At 38.9% G+C, this 27,900-nt stretch overlaps 2 protein-coding genes across 18 annotated transcripts in view; one reads left to right on the top strand and one right to left on the bottom strand.

Annotated features, from left to right (window-relative positions):
- PPIP5K2 (diphosphoinositol pentakisphosphate kinase 2) overlaps nt 1–7,291 on the bottom strand; it is an 83,042-nt gene extending 75,751 nt beyond the window's left edge. For 3 of the 15 annotated variants that reach the window (XR_011567825.1, XM_070794081.1, XM_070794091.1), the window contains exon 1: nt 7,066–7,291. Coding sequence is in view for 1 of the 15 variants with exons in the window: in XM_070794091.1 (XP_070650192.1) it covers nt 7,066–7,084 (19 nt within the window). In the remaining 14 variants the exon portion in view is untranslated. Of the gene's footprint in view, nt 1–1,529; nt 5,435–7,065 lie in introns of those variants that run through there. The other 12 variants (XM_070794082.1, XM_070794084.1, XM_070794089.1 and 9 more) reach the window with 6 other exon arrangements.
- The window catches only part of GIN1 (gypsy retrotransposon integrase 1), a 30,664-nt gene continuing 9,308 nt past the window's right edge, over nt 6,545–27,900 (top strand). The window contains exons 1-4 of one of the 3 annotated variants that reach the window (XM_070794096.1): nt 6,545–6,791; nt 18,717–18,862; nt 20,624–20,817; nt 22,453–22,758. In XM_070794096.1, coding sequence (XP_070650197.1) covers nt 18,724–18,862; nt 20,624–20,817; nt 22,453–22,758 — 639 coding nt within the window. In that variant the 5' untranslated portion in view covers nt 6,545–6,791; nt 18,717–18,723. Of the gene's footprint in view, nt 6,792–7,412; nt 7,532–18,716; nt 18,863–20,623; nt 20,818–22,452; nt 22,759–27,900 lie in introns of those variants that run through there. The other 2 variants (XM_019965488.2, XM_019965489.2) reach the window with 2 other exon arrangements.

Genomic DNA, 27,900 nt, shown 5'->3' with positions numbered 1-27,900 from the left:
AGCAGCTCTTAAACTTTTAGCGCCAAAAACTCTTTTGCAATACTGTATAATAACTATAAATGAAATACAACCTTTAAAAATTGTGAATCACTGTATTGTATACTTGGGTGGACTCAGGGAGTTGGTAATGGACAGGGAGGCCTGGAGTGCTGCAGTTCATGGGGTCGCAAAGAGTCGGACACGACTGAGCGACTGAACTGAACTGAACTGAACTTACATAATTGTTGGTTAATCACTAAGTCATGTCCAACTCTTCTGCAACCCCATTGACTGTAATCCACCATATTCCTCTGTCCATGGGATTTCCCAGGGAAGGATACTGGAGTGGGTTGTCATTTCCTTCTCCATAGAATCTTCCCACACAGGGATCAAGCCTCCGTCTCCTGCACTGGATTCTTTACCACTGAGTCAAAGGGGAAGACCTAACTTACATATTATGTCAACTATACCTCAATTTATAAAAGTTTAAAGTAAAAAATAAAGCCTAAAAAAATAAAGATCTTTGGCAAATCTACTAAAATCTATGAATCTTCTCAGAAAAAAATGCACATGTACACTAAATTCTGCAAGCAACTGCATGTGATTGACAGAACATCCAAACTTTTCCACAAGAACTGATGCCCATGAACATCAGTTTAAGAACTATCATAACAGTGATATAACCACAAAATATTCCTTAGCAAAGCTGTTTACATGTACTCGGTTCCTTGGTTATGTTAAAACTAAAAACTACCAAGATGAAATTACTGGATTAAATATTCTTAAGAGTTGAATGATAAGCTAGAATTGCAAACCATAATGCCAAAAGTCCTATTCCTAAAGGTCTAATTCCAGTTTAATTGGTGATTCCCTATGAAACATTAAAACTAGTTTACCTAGCCAGATTTGCCTTTATCCACCTTTAAAACTGTAACTACATTGTTATGAAATTTTAAAGTTTGTGATTAAAGAATAAAAGCTGAAATAATTCACTTTATATATCAGTGCTTTTTATTCCTATTTCCCTTGCACTGTTTCATGTATAAAAGATGTGTGCTGAAAACAAACAAAAGAAAGTTTCCAACTGTAAAACTTGGAGGTAAGTTGATCTCAGTTTTCTTTTCTATCAAAAGGCAAACATTTTTGGTTTCTTTTTACTTTTTTACTCCTCCTATCCATCTAAAACTAGTCTAATATTTACTAACAGAAAGGGCATGCATTTTAGAGTCAAGATATACCTATTTAAATCTTTCATTAAATGACAGATTATGCTAGTTTCTCTAAGTCAGTTTCTTCATCTATAAAAAAAGGGAGTATCATAAAACCCTGTACTTTTGTGAACAGTAAGTAAATGTTTGGTATAGACTAAGCACTCAAACTTTTGCTTCCACAGGCACTCTACAAACTACGCTCCTTACTAACGTAACATGAAAACTGAACAGAATGAATATTGCCCATTATTTATGGATGTAAATCTATTCAACAATAACTTTTAACCTATTGTAGAGAAGGTACAGTATTAGATGTGGCAATACAAAGTAAACATGAACCTTTTTCTTAAGGAGCTTAAGGTCTAGAAGGAAGACAGCCAAGTAGATGAACATTTTCTGTTTTAATGTGGTAAATGCACCAACAAAGCTGGACAATAGAAATATGCAATAAGGTCTCTATTCACCTGAGGAGGCAACAAAGAGAGCTTTTTATCAGTACATATAAAAGCATGTTCACTTATATATACATACATGTATGCAAGCATGTATATGCTGCTGCTGCTGTGTCGCTTTAGTCGTGTCCGACTCTGTGCGACCCCATAGACGGCAGCCCACCAGGCTCCCCTGTCCCTGGGATTCTCCAGGCAAGAAGACTGGAGTGGGTTGCCATTGCCTTCTCCAATGCATGAAAGTGAAAAGTGAAAGTGAAGTCGCTCAGTCGTGTCCAACTCTAGCGACCCCTTGGATTGCAGCCTACCAGGCTCCTCCATCCATGGGATTTTCCAGACAAAAGTACTGAAGTGGGGTGCCATTGCCTCCTCCGAGTATGTATATATGTACACACTTTATGGCATTACTTTAAAATTGTACTTTTTTCCTAATTTAGCTACTCTAATGAAGCAATAAAAATCCTGTTCTACAGGCAGAGTTGAAAATTAATTTTCAAAATTAATTAGTGTCCATCATGAAAAGTCTAGAGTACATAAAAATGAAATTTTAGAGATCAATAATACCATGACCCAGTGGCGGAACTACTAAATGTAGTTTTTAGTTATGGAATTACTGGGTTGTATTTACTACTAGTCCCTTTACAATATATTTTCCCAAATGTTTGAGCTACTTTATACATGTATTATGTGTGAGTAGAAATATGCTTTTGGAGAAAAATGTGTATCCTGTACATTTCTTCCAAGAGTATTAATTAATGATTTATTTGTCCCCTTCTCTTCGCTTAAATTGTCTTCAACATTGCTTCAAGTATATAAATGTATGTCCCCCATCTTATTATGAGTTTAGGTCTGAATGTCTCATTCACTCATTTGGAGAGAGACAACACACAAATCAACAAATAAATGTATGTTAGGAAGACCTCAGTAATATTTGAGTAGAAATCTGAATTAAATGAGGAAACCAGTCATGGAGTTATATGATAAGAGCATTCCAGGTAAGAAACAAACTATAAAGGTCCTAAAACAGATAAATACTTGGCGTATTTCCCATGACCAAGGAAAAGTAAGGAGACCATTGCAGCTGGAGCAGAGCAAGAAAATAAAGAAAAAATGGCAGGAAATACAGTTGGAAAAGTAACTAGGATGCATACAGAGGACTGAGAAACCACAGTGACAGTTTTCAATTTTATTAAATGTGACTGGATTTAAGAGAATGGGAGACGTAGAGGCAAGATATACTGACAATTCTTTAGAAGGGTTTTGCTATAAAGGTAGGCAAAGGCCTTCTTTTGTGTTTCTCTTTTGATATATCAACGATACTTACAAATACCAGAAATGGACTGAACCGGCTAGTGGTTAAAAGTGTGGATTCTGGAGCCAAAAAGACTTGATGGTGAATCTTAATTCCAGCAGCTGTGTGACCTTGAGCAAGTTAATTAACCTCTCAGAGCCTCAGTAAATTGTACCTATCTTTCAAGTCGTTTGACAGATTAAGTTATATTTTAAAAGGTCTTATATCCCACTGCTCAGGCAATATTCCATACCAATTTTATCCAAACATTTGGGAGAAGGGCCCAGGCACTTTTATGGCTCCTCAGATTCTAATGTGCAGCTGACTTTGAGAACCAGTGTACAACTCAAAAAAAGAAGGGGGAGTGTAGGACAATGGAAGCACACAGTAAGCAAAACATGTGTTTGCACCGTATGAGAGCATGCTATTATTATAGGAAATCTGATGATCTGCTAAAAACAGAAGTGATGAAGCAGAGCCTTGTCTTCTTGATGCTTGGCACATCAAACATCAAGTACCTAACAAACCTTTCCTTAACAATTGCCAAGATTTTTTCTCTGAATCATTCACTTTGACCTTTGGTCACCTGCAACCTTGGCATTATTTAACTGTTTTGGTTACGTATATCCCGTGATAAGCTTCAAGAGAATGAACATTTATTCAACATTGCTATCTGGTAAGTAATTTGTTAACCCAGAGCCTCCCAACACATAGCCTCATCATGAATCAATACTTCAAGCATATGCCCAAAAAATTGCCTCAGCATTTTTGGCACCTGGAACCCCCTGGCCAGTTGCCTCCAACACTGCTCTCTTCAGTTTTTCCTGGAAACATTGCACAAACACTATCATTTTCTATGCATGCTCTAACAAGAAAGAAAGTTTGGAAGCAGTTATGACTTTGTGATTTAGCAATTATTCTCAGCAATCCTAGGATTAGAGATATTTTCCTCATTTGATAAATGCTTGCAGTACATAAATGTCCATCATTATAAATGAGGTTCACATGAAGCATAGAAAGTTCAAGAAATTCAACTGTAATCACACAATCAATAAGAGTTGTAAAAACAAATCAAATCCAGGTCCAAAGACCGTCATAAACACTTTAGGGGAAAATCAGGACTCCATAGTCCTTATTACACATACTTAATAAATACTTATAAAACTAAAAGTATGAAATAAATCTATTTTTTGTTCCCCCTACCCAGTGGAAGGTAAAATGAAGCACAAGATGAGATCGCATGGGCATGACAGGAGATCCAAGACATTCTAAATGAATTGCTATTTCACCTGAACCCCTGATAAACCAAATATAGCATATGCATTTCCGCATTATAGAGTATTTCAATCAACCTACATCCTCTGTCATAAATCCCAAAACATGTAACTGTTTGACTTTAAAGACATTATATTATACAAATATCAGAGTAGAGCCTTTCCCATTTTTAAGACTCTTTCTATAGCAATAGTCCCATAAAGGACTGGCTACATCAGAATTACCTGGGAATATCTGTAAAAACCACCGTTACTAGATCTACCACAAATCTTCTGCAGAAGCATTTCTTAACCAGATAATCTATATTTTAGCAAATCAATGTACAGCCAGATTTGGTAATCTGTTTATTTTGTGCAAAACACAAATACCTCTTAAGGCTGACTTCTAAATTTGAAATTAGTACGTGCTACTGAAGTATCCACACTCAAAAGCATTGGTTCTCAAACTCTATATTGCGTTGCAATCACTTGGAGGGCTTGTTAAACCACTAAACTAAGAGCCTGGAAGTCACACCCCTGCTGCTGCTGCTGCTGCTGCTAAGTCGCTTCATCGTGTCGGACTCTGTGCGACCCCATAGACGGCAGCTCACCAGGCTTCCCTGTCCCTGGGGTTCTCAAGGCAAGAACACTGGAGTGGGTTGCCATTTCCTTCTCCAATCCATAAGAGTGAAAAGTGAAAGTGAAGTCGCTCAGTTGTGTCCGACTCTCAGCGACCCCATGGACTGTAGCCCACCAGGCTCCTCCGTCCATGGGATTTTCCAGGCAAGAGTACAGGAGTGGGGTGCCACTGCCTTTTCTGAGTCACACCCCTGCCAACCCTCAAATACACATCAGCACCCTCTCCCATCCTTTATGCTCCATAGCATTCTGGATCTATGTTAATGTTTCCACTAGAGTTATGATTTTCTTCCCCAGCTTTTTGTGAAAATTTTCAAATATTCAGAGAAATTGAAAGAACAGCTTACTATAAACTCCTATATACCCACCACTGGACTCAACAACGGCTCTACCATCTAAGCTGTTGACATCAACACATGTCACCTCTAAATACTTTAGTATGCATCTCCTAAAAGCAAGGGCATGCTCTTCAGTTCACTTCAGTCGCTCAATCGTGTCCGACTCTTTGCGACTCCATGAATCGCAGCACGCCAGGCCTCCCTGGCCATCACCAACTCCCGGAGTTCACTCAGACTCACGTCCATCGAGTCAGTGATGCCATCCAGCCATCTCATCCTCTGTCGTCCCCTTCTCCTCCTGCCCCCAATCCCTCCCAGCATCAGAGTCTTTTCCAATGAGTCAACTCTTCGCATGAGGCGGCCAAAGTACTGCAGTTTCAGCTTTAGCATCATTCCTTCCAAAGAAATCATTACATAACCACAATATCATTTCCACGTAAGAAAATCAATGGTTCTACCGCACTGTTCAAATGTAGTTGAATGGATGCTTTTAAAGAACAAAGATGTCATCTATATAGTCCCAGTACTTTTACATAGCATTTATTTGTGTGAAATTAATGTTCCACCAATAAATAAGTGTTCCACCAATTGCTAAATTTAACACCCTCACAACAACTACCCTGCAAGTCAGGAGTTTTACAGCAAGCTTTGATTTGATACAATCTGCACCTTCTGCCCAACCATTTAATCACTTGCTTTAAACAAGGCCAAGTAAATTATTTTGGCTTCTGAATTATTTAATTCTGCCTCAGAATAGTAAAGCTCCATGAAAACAGCTTGTGTCGGTCGTCAGACACAAATAGAAATCTCAAATATTTTTCTTAGCAATACTTTCAGCTACTGAGAACATTAGTGAAGAAACTGGAAGCCACGACGCATACTGGTAGGACAAAGGTAATGTAATAGTTTAAAAAAATTCAGATTGTTGAAGTCTGAAAAGCCGGCTTTTCAATACAGGTTCGAACGTTTACTAGCAGCAAAAATTTACTAGGGCAAGTTAAGTGAGGCTTAGAGATGAGCCTTAGTTCCTACCTCTGTCAAATGAGAATAACAGTCTAATTCACCTCATGGAATCGTTCAGAGAAGTTCACAAGAAAAGACGTAAAGCACTTGGGACACTCAAGAACTCAGTGAACTGCAGCTATCTTTTTTTAATTGGCTTGAAACCAAACCTTTATTTTTCACGCGGAATTTTCAGCAGCGAAGCGAAACCCTGTCCCACTGCAGAGCTAAGGTCAGCAGGGAGGCTTCCTACTTGCACAGCTAAGCTTCCCCGCACGCGGACGCCGAGGCTGCGTTCTGCGCGGACTGCAAAGGTCGCAGGCGCCAAGAAGCCGCGCAGAACCTGGTCCGGGGTCCCCAGCCTCCGCCCCTTCTCCCTCGGAAGCGCGCGGGGTCGCCACCCTCTCCCAACCGGTTCGGCGCGACAGGGACCCGCAGCCTCCTCTGCGGAGGAGGACGGGGCTTTGGTCTCCTCAAGCGGGGTGGAGGGAGGAGGCGAGGGGCAGAGGGACGAAGACTGAGGAGGGAAAGGGAAAACAGCCGTTCTCCACCTCCCCTCCCCATACTCGAGATTGCCGACTCTGGTGGAACGAAACCGCCAGACCCTCGCTAGTGCCCTTCGAGCTAAGGTGAGACCTCCGTTATCTCAAAAGCCCAGAAGAGGGAAGGAATGGAGGAGGAGGAAGTCGCGGAGGAAAAATGAAGACGCCGAAGGATCCCTTCCAGGCTGTGACGGCCACTCCTCCACACCCGGGCCGCCTTTCTCTCTGGCCACACGCCCCGCGGAGGAGCGGCAGCCAGAGCTTTGAAACAGCTGCCCTGCGGCGGCCGCAAACCTCTGGGGACTAGGCTCCGCATCTCGACTCTCCTCAGTTCTCGCCCCGCCCCCCCTGCTCCCCGCACCTGCCACGGCTGCGGTCATCACGCGAACTGCAGATGTCCGAGTCCATTCAGGGGCTCCATGCCCCCCTTTAATCCCGGGGGAGCGGGGGTTGGGGGGCGGTCAGGATTGAGGCGCCCGTCAAAGAAGACTCCAGCTGCTAGCGGGAACGTGGGTCTCCTCTCCTCAGCAGCAGCTGAATGGCCCACAAAGAGGTACCGAAGGTACTACCGCACTTCGCGAAGCCCGGTCACGCCTCTTCCCCTCCCTCTCCGGGTCTCACACAGAAACCTCCCCGGGCGGAACGATTTCCGGCAAGAGCCAAACGATCCGCGCCTAACCTTTTCTGACCGCGTCTCCGAGACACCCGCCCCCCCGGCAGAAACACGCCCTTTGTAAACCACCACGCGGATAGTTCCGCTTCCGGCAGCACCACAAAAGTCGCGAGAGGAAGCTTAAATCTTGACGGTAGCCTTTTGGACCACTTCGGTGAGTGGTCGTCTTAGTGTGCTCTCACAGCTGCTGATCGTTTTAAAATGAGGCGAGACCTGACTAATTTCAAAGCCGGGAGAGGCGACCAGTTTAAAGAAGGGTTTAATTGGCTTTATGGAGATTGCGCAGGCGCCCTTGGGGCGGGAGGGCCCTGTTTGGGGCGTTACGCTGCCGCCGCCCGCCGAGCGGCCAAGGGGCGAGTTCCGTTGTCGGGCTGAGGGAGGCGCCTACCCTAGATAAAATTATTGGAGGAATTAAGTAATAAGTATTAACAGGAGTATTCACTGGTTTCATTTAATGTTTTACCAGGGACAAAGTGTAAAAAAAAGTATATATATATAACCAGATTGAACCCTGAGTTTTACTTAACGGGTCATTTTCTTGCTTACGCTAAATTTAGCTGGACCTTGCCCCAGAGTTAGTTAACAAGTAACCAGAACGCTCTGGGAATGCACAAAGTGGCATCTGAAACTGGGAGCAAACTCGGAAGTTGAGTGTGGCATTTGGCTGAAAGGAAAGGATTCTCTTCCCCCCAGCCCCCCTTATCCTGGTTGTCGTTTCAGCAGATATTTCCCGGTTTTGCCGCAGATCAAAAATCTGCGGGGAGAGCAATGCGAGCTAACAGGAGAATCTTGTCCTTTTGTTTTAAAAGAAAATTACACCTCTGTGGGTTTTCTTTTAAATTACTGTGTCTGAACCAAAATGGGAAAATAGTTTTTAAAAAATTTCATTTTTCACACGTGGCTTCATTTGCATACGGAGATGAAGGCGTTTTTAAGTGAAATTTGCACGCTGAAGCGAAGCATATTATAGGGAAGTGTCTTGTGTAATTGGATTTCCCAGTCGTTTTCGTTACATAAAATTGTGGTCTTCCGATTTTTCAGAGATTAAAATAGAGTAATGCAGGAATAAAATTAATGATCCCAAGTAAAATGCTCATTGAAATATTACAGATTTTAAGTTTTAAAGTTGAAACTCGTGCATATTATAACCTTTTAGAGGCTTAAATTAGGTGGTCCTGATGGGTTTTGCCCTAGGTGAAACACAGTTAAATCCTAATTTTATTTAAAGTGGTACTTAACTGCCTGTGTTGCGCACAAGATAAAATTATTAAAGGAATTAAGTAATAAGTATTTGCACTTAAAAGAAGTATTCACTGGTTTCATTTAATGTTTTACCAGGGACAAAGTGTAAAAAATAATCAGATTTGACCCTGACAGTTCATCAATTAGGAATTGTAATCAGACAGCTTTATTGCCTTTTCTTACTCCTAGGTATTTCAACACACAAGCAATTATTTGTCAAAGAATTCTTGAAAATATGAGCATATCCAAAAAAAAAGGTGTAATGTAATCTTCATCTTTATAACTCAAGCCACCTAATTCTCCCTTGTAAACGATTTCTTTCCTTAATAATATTTGCAAACAGACATTTTGTTTATATTTGTTCTGAGTATTACAGCTTAAAGCCATTTTCTCAAATTAACTGCTGGGATGGTTTCTAGGGACCAAGTAGTGAATGTACTTTCGAGAAGGGAAAAATTATTAGTTCTTTTAAGTTTCATCAATAAGTAAATAGCAAACATGCACAGGAAACTTTTAGCCTTCCTCTTGGACTTCCTTGGTGACTCAGACAGTAAAGAATCTACCTGCAATGCAGGAGACCCGGGTTCCATTCCTGGGTTGGGAAGAACTGGAGAAGGGACTAGCTACCCACTCCAGCATTCTGCTGGGAGAATCCCGTGGTCAGAGGACACTGGTGGGCTACAGCCCATGGCGTTGCAAAGAGGCGGACAGGACTGAGTGACGAACACTGCCACTCAGAAGGCTCTACTTTTTGTGAACTAATTTTTCTTTCTTATGCATTTCTGTTTCTTCTTGTCGTCTGTCTTTACTGACAGAACAGTATTAAATATTATGGATGATAAATACTTAAACATTTTAACAGTAATTATATATTGCTGTACCGTATGCAAAGAGCATTTCAAATCCATTATCTCATTGGTCTTTATAATTGTGAAAAAGAAAGGATAAGTAATATTTCTGTTTTGTCACACATGGATACTGAGACTTAGGTAACCGTTGCATGCTAGAAATTTTGACTCCTAAAAGCCTTACCTTTTTAGATAGGCCCTTTCTGAAGTGAAGTAATTGTCACCTTTGAAACCTGTGCTCTTTTTATATTAATGCTACTTCTCCTGTCAGGAAATGCAAGTAATTCTTGTTCATTTACAAATAGTTGAATAGCCACTGTGTCCCTATAAAAGTCGCCTTGTAGCTTTTCTAACAGAAGCCTGAACCAAGTATCAATGTTATGAAAGCTGAGGATGAGAAATAATTAAATTAGTGGGGGAGAGGGGTTGAGGTTGGAAAAACATGAAATTTGAAACAACAGAGACCAAGGTTTAAATGTCAATGGATGGGCTCACTCTATTGCCTTGAGGAAAGTGGACAATCTCTCTGAAGCTACGTTTTTTTATCTCTAAAATGTATGCAGAATTACTACCTACCCCTTAGGATGTTGTGAGGATCATCACAGTGTAGTACCATATACATGTTTGCAGCTGTTTTTAAAATTTGCTTTTGTGGTTATTTTTAAAACTTAATTTTAAAAAATTGTTTCCCATCTATATAGTTTTGGCATAAAAAGAGCAGCATGTAGTATGTTTGTAGCCTTTTGTGTCTGGGTTTCACTTAGTCCAATAATTTTGAGGTTCGTCCCTATTAAATATATTTGTAGTTCCTTTTTGCTGAGGAGTATTCCGCTACGTGGATCTACCACAATTTGTTTATCCATTCACTTGTTGAAGAGCATTTAGATTGTTTTTAGGTTTTGGCTGTTACGAATAAACATTCTAGAAATATTCACATACAGATTTTTGTGTGGACATGTACTTTCATTTCTCTTAAGTTAAAGCTGTTTTCCAACATGTTTACACCATTTTTTATTCTTACCAGCAGTGCTTTGCATGCTTGGTAGTACTTAGTATTGGCAGATTTTTTTTTTTTGCCATTTTGATGGATTTGTAGTGGTATCTTATTGTGATTGAGAGCTTCCCAGGTGGCTCAGTGGTAAAGAATACATCTGCAAGTGCAGGAGATGCAGGTTCGATCTCTTGTCTGGGAAGACCCCCTGCAGAAGGAAATGGCAACCCACTCCAATATTCTTGCCTGGAAAAACCCCATAGACTGAGGCGCCTGGCAGACTGCAGTCCATGGGGTCACAAAGAGTCAGACACGACTTAACACCTGAACAGCAGCAAAAACTTGTGGTTTTAATTTGTGTTTTTCATTGCATAATGGTGTTGAATGTCTTTACATGTTATCTGCTAACCATATCTTCTTTGACGAAGTGTCTGTTCACATCTTTTGCACACTTTAAAATTCGGATTGTTTGCTTTCTTATTATTGGGCTTTGACAGTTCTTTATAGATTCTGGACCCACTTTTTTTAATTATATATGTGTATCGCAAATATTTTCTCCCAGCTGTGATTACTCTGTTTTCTTAACAGTATTTTAAAAAGAACATAAGTTTAATTTTTTTCTTTTACGGGTGGTTCTTTATGTTTGCTATCTGAAGTCATTGTCTAACTTAAGCTTACAAAAATTTTCTCTTTTACTGTCTTCTAGAAATTCTCAACCTTTAGTTTTTACATTTAGATCTGTAAACCATCGTGAATAATTTTAATTTCTTTGTATGGTGCAAGGTGTTTGTTGAGATTCATCTTTTTTAATGTGGATGTTTAGTTAGTTGCTTCAGCATCATTTGTTGTAAACATTACTCTTTCTCTGTTGAGTTACCTTGGCACCTATGTAAAAAAATCAGTACATACCATTTCTCTGTAGCTGTATCTCTGGATACTATTCTGTTCCATAGATTGATGGCTATCATTTTGCCAGTACCACTGGGTCTTGATTACAATTGCAATAAGTAAGTCTTGAAACAAGGTAATATACAAATTTTCAACTATGTTCTTGTTTTCCAAACTTGTTTTAGCTATTGTGAGTCATCTGGTTTTCCATATTGATTTTTTTTTATTATTATTATTTTTGTCCGTGCCACAAGGCATGCAGGATCTTAGTTCCCTGACCAGGAATTTGACATACCCCCAGCACCACTGGACTAACATGTCAATTTTAGAATCAGCTTGTCGATTTCTACAAAAGAGCTTGTTGGGTTTCTGTTTGCATTGCATTGATTCTGTAAATCAATTTGGGGAGAATTGACATCTTAGTAAGTTTATACAGCTTTTTTCATTGTTAGGGTGGGGAGTGATCTTTTTTTCCACCAGGCAGAAGCCTGTAGAAGAATTCTTTAATGCTATTTACTTCCATTGTTGAATATTATAATTTACCAGTCAATTTCAATCTAAATTAACCCCTTGAGGTCTTTTTTTCTTATCTGGAAAATGGGATATTGTATGGGGTTCCTTTGAGTGCTGTTTTAAAGTATTTTTAGTCGAGATCTAATTTTTCATTGTGTGATGTGGTATATTTAATTTTTCAAAAATCTTTTCTCTTTCCCTACTTGAAGATTAAATATATTTTACTATCCTTTTCTATAATTGTGTGAAAGAATAGAAACAATAGAATAATGAAACAGAATAGAAATAATGAAATAAACTGACTCTCCTGTTAATAATAATTGGTCTTTCAAATTAGAGAGTCTTATTTCCTGAACATTTTGGAAATTAGAAATACATGTCATCAAGAATGATGTGTTAAAGAAGTGTAAAAATTAATTTTACTAAGAGAAAATGAAATGGAATGCCTTTTTCTTCTGCGAAATTACCACCTGCCTTATTTTCTGTATTTAGGAAGTGCTTAGGAAAGAGATTGGAGAAGGAAATGGCAACCCACTCCAGTGTCCTTACCTGGAGAATCCCAGGGACTGCGGAGCTTGGTGGGCTGCTGTCTGTGGGGTCGAACAGAGTCGGACACGACTGAAGCGACTTAGCAGCAGCAGCATCAGCAGCAGTAGGAAAGAGATGCAAGAAAATGACCTGATAGGTGCTTTTTGTTATACACGTAGAGAACTTAGTATTAACTTGTTTTCTGCCAGGTTTCTTTAGTTCCAGTTAAAGAAATGCTGGAAACTTTTAGCCTGTACCTCTAGTTCAGTTCAGTTCAGTTCAGTCCAGTTGCTTCATCGTGTCCGACTCTTCGCGACCCCATGAATCCCAGCACGCCAGGCCTCCCTGTCCATCACCAACTCCCGGAGTTCACCCAGACTCACGTCCATCGAGTCAGTGATGCCATCCAGCCATCTCATCCTCTGTCGTCCCCTTCTCCTCCTGCCCCCAATCCCTCCCAGCATCAGAGTCTTTTCCAATGAGTCAACTCTTCGCATGAGGTGGCCAAAGTATTGGAGTTTCAGCTTTAGCATCATTCCTTCCAAAGAAATCCCAGGGCTGATCTCCTTCAGAATGGACTGGTTGGATCTGTTGCAGTCCAAGGGACTCTCAAGAGTCTTCTCCAACACCACAGTTCAAAAGCATCAATTCTTTGGCGCTCAGCCTTCTTCACAGTCCAACTCTCACATCCATACATGACCACAGGAAAAACCATAGCCTTGACTAGACGGACCTTTGTTGGCAAAGTAATGTCTCTGCTTTTGAATATACTATCTAGGTTGGTCATCACTTTCCTTCCAAGGGGCAAGCGTCTTCTAATTTCATGGCTGCAGTCACCATCCGCAGTGATCTTGGAGCCCAAAAAAACAAAGTCTGACACTGTTTCCACTGTTTCCTCATCCATTTCCCATGAAGTGATGGGACCGGATGCCATGATCTTCGTTTTCTGAACGTTGAGCCTTAAGCCAACTTTTTCACTCTCCACTTTCACTTTCATCAAGAGGCTTTTGAGTTCCTCTTCACTTTCTGCCATAAGGGTGGTGTCATCTGCATATCTGAGGTTATTGATATTTCTCCTGGCAATCTTGATTCCAGCTTGTGTTTCTTCCAGTCCAGTGTTTCTCATGATGTACTCTGCATATAAGTTAAATAAGCAGGGTGATAATATACAGCCTTGATGGACTCCTTTTCCTATTTGGAACCAGTCTGTTGTTCCATGTCCAGTTCTAACTGTTGCTTCCTGACCTGCATATAGGTTTCTCAAGAGGTAGGTCAGGTGGTCTGGTATTCCCATGTCTTTCAGAATTTTCCACAGTTTATTGTGATCCACACAGTCAAAGGCTTTGGCATAGTCAAGAAAGCAGAAATAGATGTTTTTCTGGAACTCTCTTGCTTTTTCCATGATCCAGTGGATGTTGGCAATTTGATCTCTGGTTCCTCTGCCTTTTCTAAAACCAGCTTGAACATCAGGAAGTTCACAGTTCACGTATTGCTGAAGCCTGGCTTGGAGAATTTTGAGCATTACTGTACCTCTAAGTGACTTATAATATCAGTGTTATTAGTCTACAACCTTTTCTTAATCTCTGAAAATTTAATAAATCTAATTTGTGTTTACTTATTAGATGCCTAACTCACAGTTGTCAAACTCTGTGCCAAGGCTTTCCAGGACATCATAGTAAATTCACAGGGTACCATGAAGTGTTTTAAACCTTCAAAGGAAGCACAGCTGTATTCAACATCTATCAGATGTCTTGTGGACTACTAGTTGACAGTTTCAACATTAGGTCACACTACTTTCCTTTCTTCTACATCTTTGCAAAACTGGGTTTTGGATGTTGGCTGTGGTAATAATGCAAATACTGCATGAAAACCAGTATGGAGGAAGAAAAGAAGGTGACAGTGTTTAATCTGATTCCCAGGTTTCAGAAGTGTAACACTGACCAGAGGTGCATGCATACCGTTAGTAAGAAACTAGAGTTACCTCAACACTATATACTGAATATTTTATTCCTCCAAAATTCATATGTTAAAGTTCTAAGCCCTAATGAGATGGTATTAGTAGGTGGTGCCTTTGGTAGGTGATTAGATCCTGAGGGTAGACCTCTCAGGAATGGAATAAGTGTCTTTCTAGAAGAGAACTCTGAGAGCTCCTGAACCCCTTCTACCATGTGAGGATATAGCAAAGATGCCATTTATGAAGCAGGAAGCAAGCTCACCAGACAGGGAATCTACCACTTGTTCTTGAACTTCCCAGCCTCTAAAACTAGGAGAAACAAGTGTTTGTTATTATTAAGTCAGATATCTAGTCTATGATACATTGCTACAGCAACCCAAATGGACTAAGACACCCTGGAGAAGGGAAAGGGGGAGGGGTATTGTGGGAACTCAGAGAGGTTTTTAACTGTAAGGGCAAAATACAGACATCACTGTGCTTTTTGCAGACATTCGTGTTTCCTCATGGCCAGTTTTTTCCTATGCTAAGTCACTTCAGTCGTTTCCGACTCTGTGCGACCCCATAGACGGCAGCCCACCAGGCTCCCCCGTCCCTGGGATTCTCCAGGCAAGAACACTGGAGTGGGCTGCCATTTCCTTCTCCAATGCATGAAAGTGAAAAGTGAAAAGTGAAGTCGCTCAATCTTGTCCGACTCTTAGCGACCCCATGGACTGCAGCCTAACAGGCTCCTCCATCCATGGGATTTTCCAAGCAAGAGTACTGGAGTGGGGTGCCATTGCCTTCTCCGAGTTTTTTCCTACCAGTTACAATTACTCACATCCTCCTGTTTCAGTTTGGTGAATCACATGGATTAATTTGCTTGTGTGGAAGAATCCTTGCTTCCCTAGTATAAACCTCTGTGTTTTAAGGTCTGTATTTCCTTTGAGGTCTGAGAGTTTGGTCTTTTACTCCTGCAGGCTTTTTAGAGGCCTGATGAGACTTCTTCCCCCCATTTCTTTTAATGTCCTTCAGGAAATTTGCAACGTTTACTGGTCTCTGAAAAGAAGGCAACAGAGAATTTTACATTTTAAACAAAATAAACATCTTTCTGCAGGTACTGTGCTCTCAGTGGCTAAACTGGGATGTTTTATTAAAGTTTTCTTTTAGATGATTTAGAATATTGGTGGTCCCAAAAGTCAACAAGGGAAAACATGGGGTCATTGGGGTAATGACCCCATGGGGTCACATGGGGAATGCGGGGTCATTTATAGTATATGATACATTTTACAGAATATAGACCATAATGATTTAAACTAAGAAAAAGCAGGTCCTTCTGGCTCTTAGACTTGGAAGAGCTTGTGTCAGTGTATCTTAGAGAGAAATGTAAGATAGGAAAATGATTTTTGCTTGTTTCTTGGTTGTTTTTTTAAGAGTGAAGGAGAATTAATACAAAACTGGAATGACAGGCAAATAGATTGGTAGACTGACAGTCTATACTCCCTACTTGAAACCACACACAGCTTCCTAAATTGAAAATTGATGAAGGATGGAAGTTTGGTACAGAATCCTTTGGCAGAGGAAAGGCTGTAGACAGGATGGATGACATGAAAGTAAAAGCATCGAGGGGTCTCCTGTCGCAGATTGAGGTTGCGGAGCAGCGCTTCCCCACCGTCAGCTGGAAAAGCACTGAGGTTTAGAGCACGCGGAACCGGAGAACACCAGACGTGTCTACAGCAAGGGCTGAGTGCGCACGGGGCAGACCCTCTCGACACGCTTCCTGTTGCCAGCTTCATCTAGGAAAACTTCTGTACACATCTTTTGATGGTCATACACTCATTTCACTAGGATGTAAACTTAAAAATAGAATTGCCAAGTCCTTAGGGTATGCTTAGCTTTAGAAGAAGCTGTCAGTTTTCCAAAGTGACTGTAGCCTTTTACACTTACACAAACCATGTGTGAGAGGATCCTCCCAACACCTGCTGTCTATGTTTTTAAATTTAGCCTTTTTGGTAGTGTATAGTTGTAAATCATTTTGGCTTTAGTTTGCATTGCCCTGGGAGTAATGATGTTTGAGGACATTTTCACTTGCTTATTATCCCTTTGAGCATTCACTTTTTTTGAAATCTCATGTGAGGTATTTCCCTGTTTTTTTATATTTTTATCCTTTGCCTTTTGATTTTGTCATAATTCATTGTATTTGCTGAGTATGAGTCCTTTGTTAGATATATATATTAAAGTTATCCTCTCCCAGTCAGTGGATTATCTTTTCCCTTTCTTAATGGTCTTTCGATGAACAGATTTTGATTTTAATAAAATCTAACTTGTTATAATTTTTTTCTTTTATGAATAGGACTTTTTGTTCCTGTTTCAGAAATCTTTATCTTTTCCCAAGGTTTTGAAGATCTTTTTCTATGTTTTTGTCCAGAAGCTTTATACTTTACTTTTCATATTTAGGTTTGTGATTTATCTGGAATTTTGTAGATGTTGGTAGATGGTTGATATTAATTTTTTTCTGATACAAATATCCAATTGCTTCAGCATCATTTATTGAAAAGACCATCTCTTCTCCCATTGAATCAATGCCCTTGTTGTAAAGTAATTGACTGTATACATGTGGATTTAATTCTGGACTCTATATTCTATTTCCATGGCCTGTTTGTCTTATGCCAAGACTTCACTGTTGTATTTACTGTAGTTTTATAAATGGTTTTAAAGTCTGATCCATTTATTTTTGAGATGTTTTAGAAATTGTAATAAGGTACATTTGTTTGATTTTTGTTTGTAACCATTTATTACAAAATGGAAAAATTATATATTAAGAATTTAATTAGAATAAACTGTTTTATAGAAATAATTAACCTGTCTTTTAGTTATGATAGGAGAGAATTAGTCTTACAGAACGTTTGCTTTTAAAATAGCCTATACTTTATACTAATCTAAGGTTAAGGGATGTTAGAAACATACTGATATTCCAGAGTTGTGAAAAGATCAGAAAGATGGTTATTAAATGTGCAAAGTGCTGTTTCATTGGCAAAGAGACTTAATAGGCTATTTAAGACCTAGTTCATAGGCCTAGTCTGTTCTGCTTTGTTCTGACCTTCTCTCTGCAGAAATATCTTCTTTTATCCTTATCCTTAGATCTTCTGGTGGTCAGTAAACGTCCATATTAATTTTGAAAATTCAAAATGTTAAGTCTTTGCATCAGTTAACATTTCTAGTGGGAAACAGAAGATATACTCTGGTGGGATTTTAAAGAAAATTTAATAAAGCTCCTGTTTACACACCTGATGGGAAGGGTCAAAGAAGGCAACGTGGCTCCTGGAGACTAGCGACAGCAGAAAATAGCTACCACCTCTAGGGCTGAAGTGTCAAGAGAGGAAATGGTACAGACTTCCAGTGAGAGCTAGAGACACAGAAGATGGGCTTCCTGGTAAGGAGCTATGGTTGTAGAGGGTTGCAGCTTAAACCAAGGAAGGACCTGGGAAATAAATATCCTGACGTCTTCTGCTGCCTGATTTGACTGCTCATACCTCCTGCTGGACAAGGCCAACCAAAAAACTGTAAATGCAGTCTGTAAGGGCCAGTCTGTTAGGGTACAGCAGCAGGGAGAGTAAGGTCAAAAATATATCTGGGTCAGTTAGGTGGTGACAGATGGAATAACCAGCACAGAATAGTTTGTTTCAACTGAAAATATGAAAGAAAAGATGTTTTTCTTTTAATGTAATGGTTTTTCGTAATGCTTAGGGTCTAAAATAGAGAAGTTTTGTTTTGGCCAGTACAGCCAGACTTTTTATAACACAGAGAAAGTATACACAGAACAAAAATCTTTTCTGTTCAAGAAAAATTAGCTTCCATGTAGTTCAGAATAGTGTATGAAATCTAGCATAGCTAAAATCTTCTTTGTCATTTATCATCTGAACATTTTAAAAATGGATCTTTTTCATAAATGATTAGATTTTTGTGACCATGAATATATTTAGAAGTAACATAAAACTACATTTTTCCTTTTATCACCTATCATTTATTTAAATGTCACATAAGAGAACCGTCCTATATAAGTAACTTTTCACGTGATGTGTAATAAGAGACTTGAAGCAAAACTTTTTGAAGTGTACTTGTTCCTTTTTTCCTAGTATGGGAAAATTTTTAAGTATTTCTTTTCACTTGGAAAGAGACAAGATAATGTGTCATGTTGTATCTCAAAAACAGCATCTGGATATTCTAGTTCATATACATCATACTGTTCCTTTTCTGTACTGCAGTTATTTCTTGTCACTGATAATATTCCAGGAAAGTTCAATTCATGGATAAGCACAAATATGACACAAGCCTGAACTGAAATAGCAACTGAATTAGCTTATCACTTAAATTGTATCTTTAAATACCTTTTGCCTAGGTTCCTGATGGTTCGTAGTGGAAAAAATGGTGACCTTCATCTTAAACAGATTGCATATTATAAACGAACTGGTGAATATCATCCAACTACACTGCCTAGTGAGAGAAGTGGCATAAGAAGAGCAGCAAAAAAATTTGTCTTCAAAGGTAAAATACCCCCTGTTTTTAGTATAGACTTTTATATAGGTGCTTCCCCATGTGGAGTTCTTTGTGGAGTCCTGAGGATTTCTGTAGCAATTGGTTGTTGCTTAAATTGATAATGGCGTTCAGTCGAAAGCAAAATAAAAATCACGTTGAAGCTAACTGAAGGCTAGTAAGCATGAAAGGGGCATTTTAAATCATAGACAGAAAATGATAGCATGAAAAAACCAGCACTTGCCTAAATTAACGCCGCTCTTGTTCCTTGGCGAGTCCTACTTCGGTGGTGCACTTGCGGGCACTCACGTCACCCTCAGTGAAGAACTGACTGGATGCCTAATGTGAAAATGTTGACAAAGTTAACTTATTTACTCTATTACTTCCGTGATTCCTCCCTCTCCCTGCTGTTAAATGGTTTCAGGATCATATTTATCTTTGAACTCCTAATCTCCCTGAGTGAATTAAATGTTTGAAAGGCAGTGGAATATTTATCTTGAAAGATTATGATCATTCTCCCCTCTTTGTCCTCCTCCTCCAAAAGGGAAGAGAAGTTTGAGATATATAAGCAAAAAGTACAGTCACCAGATGGCTAAATGAATGTTGGTGTTATTAACGGGAATTTTGCCTGTAGGTACAGAATCAGGCTTTTCTCAAAGCAGGTCAAGAAAATTCTAAAATTATAAATAAATACCTGCTTATTTCTCCCTGTGTACATCCCTTCCAGTAGCTCCCTTTAATTGAAGAATGCTAAGTTGCTTTAGTCACGTCCCACTCTGCGATCCCGTAGATTGTAGCCCGCCAGGCTTCTGTGTCCATGGGACTCTCCAGGCAAGAATACTGGAGTGGGTTGCCATGTCCTGCAGGCAGTCTTCCCACCCAGGGACTGAACCTGCATCTGTCATGTCTCTTACACACCTATTACATTTTACACTAAAGAGTATTCGTTCATTCGTTCACTTAATGATTTATGCACCAATTGTTTACTGAGTTCCTACTATGTGCCAGTCACATTTTAGGCCTTGGGAATACACTGATGAATGAAATAGATTAGGCTCCTGGCCTTAAGCTGCTTACTTTCTAATTCAAGTAAGGAATGTTCCACTCAGCATATTCTTAGCTAAGCACACTAACGATGGCGTCTTTTTGAGTTTGAATATTCATCCACACTGGAGAAGTGGCAGTTCTCTTCATGCCTTGATTACATTGCTCATAGACTCTTTTTAGGTGTCTCCAAAGGAAAGCAGAACTGTCCTGAAGATTAAAGTTCTGCTACTTTCTTGGCTTTACTAACCCTATTTCCTACTCAAATCCAGAAAAACTTAAGAGAGGTGGTGGCTTACAAAAGTACAGCTCTGATGAAATGCTCTTTTGGAAAATTCTATTCCAGAAGTTGCTTATCTGTACATAATTTATTTGCTAATTCATGCCATTTTTAGGAGGTGCCTGCTGCAAGTGTTTTTCTAGTTTGATTACTCCCATAGGAAGATGATTTTATACTACCATATTACCATGTGCTTTGGTGAACAAGTTAGCTCTACTTGATTTGATAGCTACAAAACTATAGCAGCTAGATCTACATATCCAGTAAGTATAACAGTGGAAGATGTTTCAGATTGTATGGTAGCATCATCACAAATATTCTATCTTAGAGGGAGAAAGATTTAACCAAAACAAAAACCCTCATGGTTTGAAGATAAGGCTGTGATTATCTTAAAACTATATAGATGTCTAAAAATTGCAATGATATCATTTTGGTGTTTTTTATTCTAGAAAAGAAGCTGTTTTATGTCGGAAAAGACAGAAAACAGGATCGCTTGGTAGTTGTTTCAGAAGAAGAAAAAAAGAAAGTCCTAAGAGAATGCCATGAAAATGACACTGGAGCCCATCATGGCATATCCAGAACCCTTACTCTAGTGGAATCCAGTTACTATTGGACTTCTGTGACCAATGATGTCAAACAGTGGGTATGGCTTATGTCTTTAGAATATTTTGAATAATGTCTTTATGGTATACATTCAAAATTCATTACTGCTTTAGATTAACTCTAGATATCACTTCTCATTAAGTACTTTTTGTATGGTCACTTCTCAAGTACTTTTTGTATGGGTAGTTTTTTGTGCAGAACATTTGAAGAGAGTTTTATTTCCCTTCAAAAGTCTTCTTTAAAATCACTGAAATATAATTTGAACTAGAACAAAACATTATTTAAATATTTGAATTTACTACATTTAGATTATCTTGGGCACAGATTTTCATCATTGAACTATTTTGTGTGGCAGAATTTAAATGGGGCTGAAGTTTCTTTGACTAAAAATAAGTCACTACATTTTTAATGACATTCATACAGTCTTTTCTTGAGAAGAGAATATGTTTGTGATAAATCAAGCCCAGTATGTTTCTCATCTTTTGTGCCTGTTACTGTCTTGACATAGAAAATGTCAAGTATGACAGAAACCCCCAACCAAAAAATGAAGTTGTGAAGATAATGAAGTTCTTCTGAGTTTTGTAACGTTATAACCCATTAGGACCTTCAGCTTCTTCTGATAGAAAATTCAGGGATTCTTGCTGCTAGGTCAGCTGATCCCTACTCGTGTGCTCATGTGCTGTCTGTAGCAAATGGTAGAAATTCCTTGGTTTATGTGTGAGGATCCTTTAATAATTGTGATAGTGCATTAAAAGACTGTCATTTCAGGCATAAAAAATTAACATATTTAATTTAACCAAGTATCATTTGTGAGTCTGTGAAGGTATTCCAAAGACCTCAGTGTTTGTATTCACCTTTAGAACATGCCACACACTCCTTTTCCAATATTCAGTGAAGTCTTTGTCAAATCTTTATCATTGAGAAATGAATTTTGGATGTAAGGTTATTTGTGATGAGAACTAGTTTAAGTTAGAAAATAAAAATTTAATCAAAAGTAACTATATTTCAGTAAAATCATTTTAAAATTTTTGTTCAGGCCTTGATTTGAAAGTAGTTTCCAAAATAGAGTTCCGGAAATATGTTGAACAATGGCATCTTCCACAAGTCGGTCAATTTATATCTTCTCATCTCACTACAATGAAAACACCATGACAGCATGGGCTGGATTTTTGTTCGTACTCTTTTCCTAGGACCTAGAGGAATTTCTGGCATCTAAAAATATTGCTTGAATAAAGTTATATTTTAATAAATATTACTGCAGTAGATGAATGAATGAACTTATTAGAGTGGTATCTTTAAAAGAAAAATATTTTTTGCTTATAGAAATTATATACTCACATACTGATGTAAAATTGTAGCAAATATGTTTTGAGATCTATTCATTTAATAAGTATTTATTGATTGTAAACCAGAATTATGTTCCATGTGAATAAGACCCATTAACATGGTCATTGAATAGTTGATTTCAATTAATTAATAGCAATTAATTAATAGCAAATATTTGATTATTCTGAATAGGTTTCATTTTATTCTGAGTACAGTCCAAAAGTTTCTCCCTTAAAATATAAAGTACCTATATCAACCGTTACAAAGTTCAGATTTATAATACTGCTTTTTTTATATTGGATATATTAACACTTGTCTATCTTTTCTTTATTATATGCCTGTTTTATAGGTATATGCTTGTCAGCATTGCCAAGTGGCAAAAAATACAGTTATTCTAGCACCTAAACAGCACCTTCTCAAAGTGGAGAATCCATGGAGTATAGTTACTGTTGATCTGATGGGCCCATTTCATACAAGCAACAGAAGTCATGTATATGCTATAATCATGACAGATTTGTTCACAAAATGGGTTGTGATTTTGCCTCTTTGTGATGTTTCAGCATCAGAAATTTCTAAAGCTATTATCAACATATTTTTCTTATATGGGCCTCCTCAGAAAATAATAATGGACCAAAGAGATGAATTCATTCATCAGGTAAGACAAATAAACTACTTAGATCTAGGAGCATATTTTACTCACTTTTCAGTGTACAACACAGCTTATTATATGATGCTTAATAAGTTTAGATAAATTCCTACAGGTATAAAGGTTTAATATTGTATAGTACAAAAGTAGTTGAACTGGAAATTAAGAGACCAGTATTTTAGTATCAGTACTTACTATGCCACTAAATAATTGAAACTTATCTTTAGTTTTCTTCAAACTAAAATGAGATGGGACCAAATAGTCTTTTTTTGCTACTAGCTTAAAAATTCTGTGATTGACATGTAGAGGGAGAATTGACTAAATGGAGAAGTATTATACATCATTTCATGAATGAGAATATTCAATATTATAATATCAATTTTTCTAAAATCAAAATTAATTTATATGATTAATGGATTTCTAATCAGCATTAAATAGGAGGAAGCATTTTCCCTTGCCCTGGCCTTTTTATCCAAATTAAAGTTAACCTTAAAGAATAAGCAGACAGTAATATATACAAAAAATCTAACAAAGGAATATACTACTATATTTAGAGGTATATTATTAAATTTTTACAATTGACAAAAGACTGGTATAAATAACCAGACTAAGTTCACAGCACCTTTGATATCTCAATCCAGAAGAAATACCTAAAGTTATACTTATTAAATAGTTAGGGCTTGGGTCAGGGGGTTCCTAAGGTGATCTCCAGGTTTTATATTAATAATTCACTAGGAGGACTCTGCAGATGGACATACTCATGCCTAAGATTTATATAATTAAAGGATACAAAGCAAGATTAACAGAGAAAAGGCTCATGGGGATAAGTCCAGGGGAAAACCAGGAACAAACTTGTAAGACATTCTCTCCCAGTGGAGTCTCACAGGACATGGTTAATTCTCCCAGTGAAGAGTTGTAGCAACACATGTAAATTGTTGTCTACTTGGGAAGCTTATTACAGACTTGGTGCCTGGGATTTTAAATGGAAGCCGATCACATTGGCACCCAAAATTCTAGAGTCTCTAAAGAAGTTTTCAGCATAAACCACCTTCTTTGTAAAACAGTTTAGGCACCATGAGCCATCCTTAATCCGTTAGGGAATGGTAGAAACCCTCACAGAATCCAGGTTCCTAGTCATCAGCCAAGGGCCAACTTTGTAAGCAGGACTTTCACAGGATAGCAGCCTTAGTTCTGCTGTGTTAACTCTTCCTACACAGGTCCAAACAACTTAGTGTTTATGTCCTAATCACTTAGCCATTTAAGAGAATAATAGTCATAAATTGAAAGAAAACTATTTTCATTTCATTCTTAAATAGCTTCAGTTAGTTACTAATGGGATATATATGCCTGTTGACCTCTGCTCAGTTTTTCAAACCTTGGAATCAGATTAAACACTGTAATCATTTCCTGTTTCACAATGATTTTTATACAATTGTTGCTTTTTATCATAGAGCGTAGAGCAAAAGTCACTTAGTCGTGTCCAACTCTTTGTGACCCCTTGGACGATAGCCTGCCAGGCTCTTCCGTTCATGGGATTCTCCAGGCAAGAATACTGCAGTGGGTTGCCATTCCCTTCTCCATGGGATCTTCCTACCCCAGGGATTGAACCTAGGTCTCCCGGATTACAGGCAGATTCTTTACTGTCTGAGCTACTAGGAAATCATGGCACCTATCAAAGAACACTTCTATAGAGATACATCATTATCGAGAGAAATGTAGTCTTACCTAATCTAATGTTGAAACCGTAAACTACCTTAAGCTAGTAGTTTCCAAGGTGTCCAACAGATGCCAAGGGGGCCATTTGGCACAGAGTTCGGTAATTATGTTCAAAATGATAGAGCTGGTATCACAAGAGAGTGGAGTTGGGGAAGGATTATTTAATACATTTAATTTAGTTAATAGCATAAATAAAAATTTTCTAATTATTTCTATTTATTTCTATAATATGATTTTAGGATTACTGCATACCAAAATTATTTTCAGATAAATTAAAATTTTTGTGTTTTTTAATTGAAACAAACAAAAATTCAATTAACTTAAAAAAAAAAAAAAACACTCCAGAGACTGACTTGACATTCCAGGCTTAGGGAACAGAGGCATAAATTTGAATGGAAAAATCACCAAATTTGGGCTGTTTAAAAATTAGAAATTTGTATGTGGTAAAATTTGTATGTGGTCAGTTTTCATTCCAATCCCAAAGAAAGGCAATGCGAAAGAATGCTCAAACTACCACACAATTGCATGCATCTCAATGGCACCCCACTCCAGCACTCTTGCCTGGAAAATCCCATGGATGGAGGAGCCTGGTAGGCTCCAGTCCATGGGGTCGATGAGGGTTGGACACGACTGAGCCACTTCACTTTCACTTTTCACTATCATGCATTGGAAAAGGAAATGGCAACCCACTCCAGTGTTCTTGCCTGGAGAATCTCAGGGACAGGGAAGCCTGGTGGGCTGCCGTCTATGGGGTCGCACAGAGTCGGACACGACTGAAGTGACTGAGCAGCAGCACACACTAGTAAAGTAATGCTCCAAATTCTCCAAGCCAGGCTTCAGCAATATGTGAACCGTGAACTTCCTGATTTCCTGATGTTCAAGCTGGTTTTAGAAAAGGCAGAGGAACCAGAGATCAAATTGCCACCATCCGCTGGATCATGGAAAAAGCAAGAGAGTTCCACAAAAACATCTGTTTCTGCTTTATTGACTATGCCAAAGCCTTTGACTGTGTGGATCACAATAAACTGTGGACAATTAAGAAAGAGATGGGAATACCAGACCACCTGACCTGCCTCTTGAGAAATCTGTATGCAGGTCAGGAAGCATGGAACAACAGACTGGTTCCAGATAGGAAAAGGAGTCCATCAAGGCTGTATATTGTCACCCTGCTTATTTAACTTATATGCACAGTACATCATGAGAAACGCTGGACTGGAAGAAACACAAGCTGGAATCAAGATTGCCGGGAGAAATATCACTAACCTCAGATATGCAGATGACGCCACCCTTATGGCAGAAAGTGAAGAGGAACTCAAAAGCCTCTTGATGAAAGTGAAAGTGGAGAGTGAAAAAGTTGGCTTAAAGCTCAACATTCAGAAAATGAAGATCATGGCATCCGGTCCCATCACTTCATGGGAAATAGATGGGGAAACAGTGGAAACAGTGTCAGACTTTATTTTTCTGGGCTCCAAAATCACTGCAGATGGTGACTGCAGCCATGAAATTAAAAGACGCTTGCTCCTTGGAAGGAAAGTGATGACCAACCTAGATAGTATATTGAAAAGCAGAGACATTACTTTGCCAACAAAGGTTCGTCTAGTCAAGGCTATGGTTTTTCCTGTGGTCATGTATGGATGTGAGAGTTGGACTGTGAAGAAGGCTGAGCACTGAAGAATTGATGCTTTTGAACTGTGGTGTTGGAGAAGACTTGAGAGTCCCTTGGACTGCAAGGAGATCCAACCAGTCCATTCTGAAGGAGATCAGCCCTGGGATTTCTTTGGAAGGAATGATGCTAAAGCTGAAATTCCAGTACTTTGGCCACCTCATGCAAAGAGTTGACTCATTGGAAAAGACTCTGATGCTGGGAGGGATTGGGGGCAGGAGGAGAAGGGGACAACAGAGGATGAGATGGCTGGATGGCATCACTGACTCAATGGCCGTGAGTCTGGGTGAACTCCGGGAGATGGTGATGGACAGTGAGGCCTGGCGTGCTGCGATTCATGGGGTTGCAAAGAGTCGGACACGACTGAGCGACTGAACTGAAAATAGCCAAAACATAAAGGCCAAGAAACAGGCCAACAAAAATAATGCAGATTCATGCAGGAAAGTGTTACTGCCTTTATTATAAAAGATTCAAACAAAAAACTGAGTCAGTGACAGAAATGTAATTCACAAGAGGGAATAAAAATATGAAAAAAGATTCAAACCGAATAGTAATGAGTAAGGCACTCATTTTTTGTTTATCCATATCAAGAAAAATAGTAATAATAACAAAAATATCAAGTCGACTATAGATCAGAGAATGCGATGGCACCCCACTCCAATAATCTTGCCTGGAAAATCCCATGGACGGAGGAGCCTGGTAGGCTGCACACACATGCATGCATATGTTTTCTGGTTAGATTAAAAATCTGGGTAAAAGATTTTATTACATATATTATACATACATATTTTGTGTGTATAACTATGTAAAAAATATATGGAATCTAGAAAGTGGTATTGATGAATCTGTCTGTAGGGCAGCAGTAGAGACAGAGACATCGAGGACAGATTTGTAGACACAGCAGGGGAGGGAGAGAGCGGGATTGATTGATAAGAGTAGCACTGAAACAACACACTGCCACACGTGAAACACACACATTGCCACACGTAAGACACAGTGGGAATTTGCTGTGTGACGCAGGGAGCTCAGCCTGGGGCACTCACACCCGTGAGGGGTGGGATGGGCTGGGACGTGGGAAGGAGTTTCAGGAGGGCGGGGACATATGTATACTCACGGCTGATTCATGCTGATGTATGGCAGAAACCAACACAACACTGTAAAGCAGTTATTCTCCAATTAAAAATAAATACATTAAAAAAATTTTTTTTAGAAAATTAAAAAAAAATGTAAAGAAGCTAAAACAAAAATTTGTATGGTTAACCATACAAGTTGTATGGGGTTTTTAAGAGCAATGAGGTTACAGATTTGTTTTTTAAATTTTTCAGTTTGTGTTATCATTATATTATGTTATTATCAGTTTGTGTTTCAGTATGTGTTATCATTATTAGCTTAGTGATTAAAATATGCATAACCATCGGTTGTTTTCTGATTGGTGCTCAGCAATAACTAGTTCTCCTAGCCTTCCAAATAGGCTGTCCTAGCCTCTTGCAGGTGAGTAAACCCAAGTAGCACTTTTGGCCAGAGAAACTAAATGAATGAACGTGTGACACTTTCAACTCAAAGTATTGAAAACCTCATGCTCAATTCTTCATTCTTCCAGTCTTATTCTTTCTCTGGAGAATCAACTGAATATTTCAGGTGTGACCCTAAGCGATAGTGGATTTTCTCTTATCCGGGATTGTTGAGGTACCTGGGGGAGGCCAGTTGCTTTGGAGAGACACCCTGGCCTGTAGCTGGCCTTGTCCTAGCAAGTAGTAAAATTTCTGAGTTGA

The sequence above is a fragment of the Bos indicus genome, chromosome 7 (genome assembly GCF_029378745.1).
Source record: "Bos indicus isolate NIAB-ARS_2022 breed Sahiwal x Tharparkar chromosome 7, NIAB-ARS_B.indTharparkar_mat_pri_1.0, whole genome shotgun sequence".
Classification (NCBI taxonomy): domain Eukaryota; kingdom Metazoa; phylum Chordata; class Mammalia; order Artiodactyla; family Bovidae; genus Bos; species Bos indicus.
Note: the sequence above shows the minus strand (reverse complement) of the source record. Positions and strands in the feature narration are given on the sequence as shown.